This window comes from Eschrichtius robustus, chromosome 2 (genome assembly GCF_028021215.1).
Source record: "Eschrichtius robustus isolate mEscRob2 chromosome 2, mEscRob2.pri, whole genome shotgun sequence".
NCBI classification, from domain to species: Eukaryota; Metazoa; Chordata; class Mammalia; order Artiodactyla; family Eschrichtiidae; genus Eschrichtius; species Eschrichtius robustus.
Genome location: NC_090825.1, coordinates 160,296,017 through 160,305,210, shown reverse-complemented (window position 1 = coordinate 160,305,210; position 9,194 = coordinate 160,296,017). Strand labels below are relative to the sequence as shown.

At 45.7% G+C, this 9,194-nt stretch overlaps 1 protein-coding gene across 1 annotated transcript in view; it reads right to left on the bottom strand.

Moving 5' to 3' along the window:
* Positions 1-566: 566 nt before the first annotated feature.
* Positions 567-9,194, bottom strand: part of GFPT2 (glutamine-fructose-6-phosphate transaminase 2) — a 47,748-nt gene continuing 39,120 nt past the window's right edge. The window contains exons 15-19 of the mRNA XM_068536495.1: positions 8,933-9,047; positions 6,270-6,397; positions 4,158-4,325; positions 2,980-3,141; positions 567-1,442 (exon numbers count right to left, since the gene is read on the bottom strand). Of these exons, the coding sequence (XP_068392596.1) occupies positions 1,398-1,442; positions 2,980-3,141; positions 4,158-4,325; positions 6,270-6,397; positions 8,933-9,047 (618 nt within the window). The 3' untranslated portion in view covers positions 567-1,397. The remainder of the gene's footprint in view (positions 1,443-2,979; positions 3,142-4,157; positions 4,326-6,269; positions 6,398-8,932; positions 9,048-9,194) is intronic.

The following is a 9,194-nucleotide window of genomic DNA, read 5'->3' as shown; positions in this document are numbered from 1 at the left end:
GAAATGTAGTTCCCAGGTTTCCAACCCCTGTGATACAGAGGAGAGCATAGAAGAGGATGGAAAAGTCACTGAATAGCCCACAGGTAATCCAGAACAAAGATCTGATGGGATTCTAGAGCTACACATACCAATTAGTTGCCATGAAGACACCATTCGAGCTGTCTGGGATAGCACTTTCATAGGGAGCCAAACTCCAACTCCACAAGAATTCTGTCTCTGGCTTTCTATCTTCCTGCCTGATTCTATTAATAAAATTGGTGACTTTATAGGCTTACTGGGGGAAAAAAGTACAAATTTGAGTTTCACCTCTGTATGCTGCATTTAGGCTCTGGGCAACCCCCTCCAAGAGCTGTTCAGTGGATTCTCATTCCAGAGTCCCAAATCTCCTGCATTTTGTTCCAATCTGTAAAATAGTCCTCATTTTCATCCTAGAAGCACACAGGTCACGGGTGCGGCTACCAACAAACAGGGCTGCCCCCACGAGACATTGCTGAGTTTGTTTTGAGGAGCCCTCAAAAGCATGCAAAAAGAATGAGATTAACAAAAATCCACACGCACAAGACAAAAAAATTGTACTGTATTTATTGTCTTAAAATTGCATAGTACTTTGATTGTGCATGCTTTTAAATAGAGGGCAAGGTAGCCCTCTTGAAACTACACTCTTGCATGGGATTTTTCAGGCTGTTTTACTATGGGCAGGAGCAGGGACCAAAATGCTGCCTGATCTTAAAAAGAACCATGATCAGAGAGAAGTTGTCGGAGAAATTTAGATGAGAAGACACTGTTGAAGGGAGTTGAGATTTGACAGGACTTATAGGAGGCATAGGAAGATGGTGGGAGGGGGCTTCCCTGAAGTCAGGGGACAGGACTCAGGAGCAGCCAAGAGAGGATGGGAAAGGAGAAAGGAGTCCAGAGGGGCAATGCCTGGCGCTCAAATCTGAGATGAATGTCCCCTGCCAGGAGACTGGGTGCACTGGGTAGCCTGAGGGCACGGTCTGGGCGTTACCTCGGCTACAGAAAGCCACATACTAGAAAAATAACTTAAAAGCTATACAATTGTCATTATAAATATTTTGTCTTTAAAACTAACTAGTGTTGGTTAAAAAAGGTTCACAGTTACTCTGAAGAGAGCTGTATCTCTATTGCACGGTATTGGAAAAGTCCACTCAGATCCCATGTGTAAACAATGATTCCCTTCTCCTCTGGCAACTTCAGGACACAGAGAAACACTATCTGCTGTAAGCAAAGCACTTGGGTACAAGGCACGTCAAAGCTGTCAAGCTCTACTGGAATCTACTCAGAACACGCAGAATGCCAGCTTTTCTTCCCACTTGGTGTCACTGGGACAGGTCTTGAATCAGATTAAAGGCGGTGATGGTCTCCTCACACTCTTGTTCTCATTCCACGGTTACAGACTTGGCCAGATTTCTGGGGAAGTCAACCTAAAATGACAGAAAGTAGCTGCTCAGGACCCCACAGGTCTCAGCAACACACTGTGTTTATAAAGCCTACTCTCAGAGTACTTGACGACAAGGAGACAGGTGTTCCTGGGCACCTCCAACCATGAGCTCCTTGAGACCTGCATCTTGGAAGCGGTTCCTTATTCCAGAAACTTTACTGAACTGTACAATGTTTAGTTTATGCAATAAATATTTATGGTGCACCTATGTGTCATGCAGTGTTAACACTATTAAAAGGATACGATTCATGCTATTAAAAACAGCTAGCTCAATTTGTACCGTTAAAAATTCACTTTTCGGGGCTTCCGTGGTGGCGCAGTGGTTGAGAATCTGCCTGCCAATGCAGGGGACACGGGTTCGAGCCCTGGTCTGGGAAGATCCCACATACCGCAGAGCAACTGGGCCCGTGAGCCACAATTGCTGAGCCTGCGCATCTGGAGCCTGTGCTCCGCAACAAGAGAGGCCGCGATAATGAGAGGCCCGCGCACCGCGATGAAGAGTGGCCCCCACTTGCCGCAACTAGAGAAAGCCCTCGCACAGAAACGAAGACCAACACAGACATAAATAAATAAATAATAAATAAATTAAAAAAAAAAAAATTCACTTTTCTTGGAAGTAGATGCACTAAATTATTGGTTAAGGGTACGGACTGGGAAGGAAATGTGACTGAGGATGGTTGATAAAGTGGCCTTCAACTTTATCTACAGGGTCTTATTTCATTTACAATAACATTAAAAAAGAGAAGAAACAAAAATGACAAAATGTTGGCAAATGTCAATGCTGGATGATATATATACCATCGGATGTTTGTTATATTGTTTTTGGTGTTGATATGTATTTTTTAAAGCTTCTCAAAATTGTAATAAAACTATTTCTTTGCACACACACTTTCTGGTGAGATCATAAATTGGTTCTTTTCTGGAACTGAAATCGACAATACAGGAGTTCCAAAATGTTGAATGATTTGCTAGACTAAGGATAAATCTTCTAATGTGGGAGGAAGATGTATGTACAAAGATAATTCACTGCAATTGTTATTTATGCAGATATTCCAAAAAATTAGAAACAGTTTAAATAATAGAAGACTGGTTAAGTAATTGTTAAAATTTATGTTGTAAGACTGCAGTGGAATATTGTGCAATGATCAAATGTTGCTTACAAGTTCAAGACGTGAGAAAATATTTGTAATATATTAAAAAGAAAGTTATAAAATTTCATCCTTGATATTATCTCAAAAAAATCTTTAAAAATTCACAGGCACAAGGAAAAGACTGGAATAAAATATTAAATTTGCTAATTAACATTGCCTCTGGGTGAGAAGCTTATGGTTTAATATGGCCTTCATACATCTTGCAGTTCCCATCTTGTTTTCAGGGGGTATAGGTTACTTTAAAAGAGTTATTTTAAATGAAAATATTTCTCTTATGAATTTTTATGCCAAATAAGTATTTAAGAACCAAATGGAACTCTGGAGTTATGTCTCTCCCCTTTGCTGGTGATGTGCAATTTTTAGACGTACGTCATATCCTCGGAGTACAGCCAGGTGGAAGGAGAGGAGCTGTAGTGGAATCACACTCAGGATGCCCTGGAGGCAGTCCACGGTGTGGGGCAGCTCGATTGTCTTATACGCAAACTTGGAACTTTCAGTGTCGTCCTTGGAGCACAGTATGATCGGGCGACCCTAAGACAGAGAAATGTGATCACAAGATGCAGATCATCTCTGAAAGAAGCAATCCCTCACACACAGCAGAGTTTCTGAGATAAACATATTGCAATCATAACAGTGATCTTTTGTTTTTGCTGGAGTTATGGGTGAGGCGATGTATCCAATTTGTGTAAAGGACAAAGAGTTTGGAGGCTTTTCGGCGAGGTTCGTATGCTTCCCTGGTAGGGGGTGCATGAACGCAGCACCCATTTGTTGAGTGGCTCCAATGTGCCTTGCAAAGAGCAGGAGATCTTACCCCTTACTCCAGGGGCTCATAGTCAAGTGGTAGGAAAACAAAAACGTAAATAAGCAAACCGATAAATAACAATGAATTTCAGATAAAAGCCACCAGGGCGGTAAAACCCTGTAACATGATTGGGAGACAGTGGTGAGGTCCGAGGAGCTCTCTAAAAAGGAGACATTTGTATTGAGATCTGAATGATGAGAGGCCAACTCCCCGAAGAAGTGTGGGAAGAATGTTCGGGGCAGAGAGAGCAGCCTGTGTTCTACAAGTTCTAGCGAATTATTGAAACTGAGGGGGTGGTGGGAACTCCTGAATTTGGATCCAGTTGGTCAGAAGTGTGGGTGGCCTAGGAAGCCCAAAGATTGCAGCTAGTGGCTGAAGTGAGGGCGGTCTTGTGGAGGACAGTGACCTTCACCTGTGAAATCTGACTAACTCTGGGTGGCCAATATCAGAACTACCCCCAGGGCTCTCCACCAGACCTCCTCTGGTCTCCACGCCTGGGATCCAGGACCCCTCTGGGCAATCTGGATCACTGGGCCTCACCTAAGTGCTTCTGTGGGCATGGCCGCAGGCTGGCCAGTCCCTTTCTGAATGTGCACCACGCATGAGGGGCCCCAGGAGAGAGTGTGTGCTCATGCCTACTCCCCAGCAGGAACACCCATAGCTGGTGCTGGCAGACGGTGGGTGAGGTGGGCATGTGTGGAAGAGAACAGGAGAAAAGTGGCCCAGCCTGGCAGAGAGCCCTCACCTGGCGGGCCGTGACCTGCTGCAGGGCATTCTGGCATTTGGCAAAGCAAGGATCCTTCATGATGACCATGATGACGGGCATCTGCTTGTCAATCAGCGCCAGGGGCCCGTGCTTCAGCTCCCCAGCTAGGATGCCTTCTGAGTGCATGTAGGTTATCTCTTTAATTTTCTGGGGAAACACGAGGTGGGATCAGTGTCACACTGGGAAGACAGGGAGCAGATCAGCCAGAGGGGAGAAAGGGGAGCCGGGAAGGAATGATTCCAGGAAGCAGGGAGCTGAGGGCCACGAGGCAGATGGACACACGGAATGGTCAACAGCACTGAGGGCAGTTGAAAAGGCCAGGGCCAGGGGAGACGGCTGGCTGCTGTCCAGAGCATGCACAAAGCCCAGCACACAGCCTGTGAACCCAGACCAGCTCTGGGACATAGCCACCCACCTTGGATGGACAAGTCAGTGTCAATCTAGCTTTCCCCCTTCCCCTCTGTAGCCAGCCCCATGGCCTCCCTAACAGTTATAATTTGTAATGATGGCATTTTATTCTACACCTTCATTCAATTATCTGATTAATCACTCCCCCAATTCTAGATCATTAATAACTTCCAAAGGGTTGCTCCAACTTAACTGTCAAGCAAAATCACACACACACTGGGGTGTTAATGGAGTTTTCCCCCTATGTTTAGAGAGACACATTTTTTTCAGATACCATTAAACCCACGTCATTGAACTGGTGAGAGTGTTGAAGAAAACATTTCTCAACTCCCTAGAACTATTTATTTGGGTCAGGGAAACATTGTCAGGAGTGCGGCTCCATCCTGGATGCCGCAGACAGCTGGAGTGCTGGTACCCGAGTCACCACAGAGGGGCCACTGACTTGTGCCAGCAGCAGCGTAAAAGCTTCTTTCTTTCCCCCAAGACTAACTTGGAGACACAGCTGAATACTCATTTTTCACCAGCACACTCAGGAGCTGCAGCTGAGCACCCCACACCAGATGGCAGAGGCACGGGGCTGGGGGCGCCGAAAGTGTGCCCCACCGAGGCATTGCCTCTATTACCCCTGAGAAGCAGTGTGCCTGGCCCCTCACTCCTTTGACAGGGGTCAGAATATCCACTGGAAGGATGAGGGAGTTGAAGCTCACTGCAGTCAGGCAATTCATGGCTTGTACCCCAAACCCACTCCCCACTTCCTGTAATACTCTGAATGTTTCCCACAACTGGCATCGTTCTTCCAAATGGGGGTGGTGGTGGGGAGCAGCCACTTGCTCCCACAGGGAGAGGAGGGCAGCCAAGCTGAGTTATAGATGATGCCCATGTGTGGGTACCAAATGCTGCCTCACCTGTGACACTGTCTCCCATTTACCTTGCTTGTTGATCCATAAACAGCAGGTGGATAGTGAGTAAAGGGCAAGCACTAGGCTCGGGTCCCTGGACATCACTTCCCACCCTCTCAGTAGCCCTGTGGTCCTGGCATCTTACCCCTACTCCATCGGCTTTCTCTCAAGCCGGTATGGATCTTTATAGCTGCGGTGGGCAAAACAGCCAATCACTGATACAAAAAATGCAGGAATTTCAATGCTCATTCCTGAAGGATCCCAGCTCCCCTTGGAAGTTTGAGGAGTAACAGGGACACTCTACAGAGACCCGACCCTGCAATTCTGGTCTGCCCAAATCCTCCCATGCAGACTGCTTGTGGCAATGGAAAAAAGCAAAGTCCAAATGGACCTGATTTCAAATCTCAGGCTGATCGCTTCCACTATGTAATCTTGAGCAAGATGAATTTTTTGGAGGCTCAGTTTCCTCCTGGGTAAAACGTAAACAATAACTGCCAGCCTCTCAGAAGATACTCATGAGGTAAGAATGAGCTATTCCAGATGGAGCCTGGTGCAGGTTGACACCTCAGGGGCTCTCATAAGGGTGCCCTGCCCCTTTCTCTTCAGGAAATCAGGAGCCCTCATCTCCGTGTCGCCAGGGCTAGAACACCTGGTCAGTGAGCGGCACCCTCCCCTCCCCTAGCCCAATGCCCTGCCCTCTTTCCTGCTGGTTTCTCGGGGTGTCTCCCATGCCTGCCATCATGCAGGGGCCAGTGGAGGTGGGGGTTGGTCAGAGGGGGCTCACCAGGGCTCCTTCCAGGCACGTGGCATAGTTATAGCCCCGCCCCATGACCAGGAGCGACCTCTGTGTGTAGAGCTCCAGGGCCAGGTCGTGGATCTTCTCATCCAGTGACAACACTTCCTTGATCAGCTCTAAGTCAAGCACATAGCAGAGGGGGAGAGCCAGTCACACCAATTATAAAACAAGATTCACAAAGAAAAGTCATGGTGTATAAGACAAGGTTTTGGAACTCACATCACTTGCACACTTGCCTTCCTTGTATTAGTTTAAAAGGACTTTAAATGTAGATTATGGGAAATAGCTTGTGTTATCGGCCAGGATTTTATTGTGATGGTGATTCGTATTTGTGTTTATACTTTCCTGCGCACATAAGGTAAGAGGGGAAGTGTTATTTCTAGCTCCATTTTATAGGCAAGGCAACAGAGGTTCAGAGAGGCTAAGTCCCCAGCCGACCAGCCACACAGCTAACTCTCCATATTAATGCCCCTCATCTGGGCCACATGCCATGTCTGGAAACAAAGCCAGTGTAGGTTGGACCAGTACTTCTCAAACTTTTTGGTCTCAGGACTCCCTTACACTCTTAACGTTTACTGTGAATTTCTAAGAGCCTTTATTTTTGTGGGTTATAGCTATCAATATTTACCAGATTAGAAACTGAGAAAATTAAAGATACTTATTCATTTAGTTAAAAATAACAAGAAACCCATGAAATGAAAAAAATCAGTGAGAAGAGTGGCACTATTTTACATTTTTGCAAATATTTAATGCCTGACCTTTTCATAAAAGACAGATTCTCCTATCTGCTTCCTCATTCAATCTGTTGTGATACGTTTTTTGGTTGAAGTATAGGAAGAAAATCTGGCCTCACAGAGATTTGTAGTTGGAGAAAGAAGGCATATTTAAATAACTTTTTCAAATAATTGTGAATGTTCTTTGATAGTACACCAAACTTAAGAAGTGACAATTTCTTAAAAGGCTAGGTGCAAATGTGGAATCTGAGATCATATCAACAAACTTTTCCTACCTTGTTAACATTAAAATGTATTAGTCTATCTTGCACTTACTTAAGTGGGTCTTTTACATGTGCATAATTTTATAACACTGCATTGGCCATTTGCAAAATATTGGTTCACTGAGTTACGCAAATCTTCTAAAAATGGACACATTTCATTATAAAGTATTTTTTAAAAAAATCATATTTGTTAAAATCACTGTGATCTCATCAGAGATGTTTCTGAGTATTGGGAGGAGGTCAAACTCGAGCTGACAGCTACAAGAATTCCAGATCCTGTTTCGTTTGAAAGCTCGAAGGTTATCATTAGCAACAAAAACTGTTATCAGTTGTTTTTCTCAAAGTGTCGGGATAACTTGGTTCACTTTTGAGAAGATGTCTGCCAAGTACCAACTCAGCTTGTTACTCAATCAATCATAGGGCGCTTTTCTCTCGAACAACCTCAGGGTGCTGCATACCTCCCATTTGTCACATAGAATATTAAAGAGTGTTGCAGTTTAATAAGACTAATGCATTTTACCGTATCATCAAAGACATTCCTAAGTGAAGCTATGTTCATTTCTGTCATGGGAACAGTGTGGTGCCTCTGCCTTGAAATGTGCTAAAGTGCCAGCGGTGGCCACCATTGCCTTTGCAGATGTTCACACAGAGAGAAAGGCAAAAGCATCTTATTCACTATAAATAACATATTACTGAGAAAATAGTTTTGACTGAAAGGGACCCCAGGATCTTTGGGTCTACATCTTGGTAACTGCCTACTTAGCAGAATAGAGTCCTGTTTTTGCAGGATTATTATCTGGCTTAAAGTTAAGAAAGTTTTTCTTGTCAATAAATTTTCAGCATGTTGTCTTGGTCAGATTCAGACCCCTAGACCTTGTATGGTTACATGGTGGCTTTCCCTCACTGCCTTCTCTGGGGTTTGCCCTTGGTTTCAGAAGAAAGTCTGGTGAGACTGTGAAGGAGAGGTTTGGGCCAGGAAGAGGTGTGAGGCCATTCACTCCTTCTTGTGTATTTCCTGAGCAACTACTGAATGTCTGCCCTGGCTGGACACCTGGCATCCAGCAGTGACTCTGACAGACATGGTTGTGTGCTCACTGAGCTGACACGGTTGGGGAAGACAAGCCAATTCACAGGAGAACAGGTAATTTCAGATCATGGTATGTGCTATAAAGAAAAGAAATGGGCTAATGTTTTTTAGAGAGCTGGGCAGGGGATTAGTGCCCCTATTAGGGTGGCCAGGGAGGGTCCCAGAGGTGACATTTGAGCTGAGACTTGGGTGATGGGAGGTGTCAGTCATATGAAGAGCTGGAGGAAGAGGGTTTTGGTAGAGGAAAGAATCAGTGCAAAAGCCCTGTGGTGGAAAGAGCCTGGCATTGCTGAGGATCAGAAGGTCAGTGAGGCAGCTCAGGGAGGGGGAGGGAGCTCGATGAGGTCAGAGGCACAGGGGCCCAGAGTGCAGGGCTCCATGGCCTGGTGACGAGTGTGGACTTTAATCTTGGCCCAGTGGGGGCTGCTTCAGGGATTCAGTGGTAAGTAAAAGTTTTGAGGAGAAGGGAATGATTAACAGCATTGTTTATGGGAGAGAGTCAAGTAAGAGAGCAGCCAGGAACAGTCCACAGGATTTGATAATGAGCAGTTTAGCTCTGGAACATACCAGGTAAAGATCTCAGGCCATGGATGATCTCTCGCCTTCTGTTTTGTAGTGAAATGCGGTCTTCGGACATCATCAGACCAAACATCACCAGGGAGATGAACTGACTGGTGTAAGCCTGAGGACAAAACAGTGGTGCTAGCAGAGGCAGGGTGATGTGCATGTGGTGACCACTCAAGACGAGACAGATCCCTGGGCTCCCCTCTTGGCCCCCTGTCCACCCACCCAGCAGAGGCCCTCCTGCGGGTGCCCACATGGCTCCTTC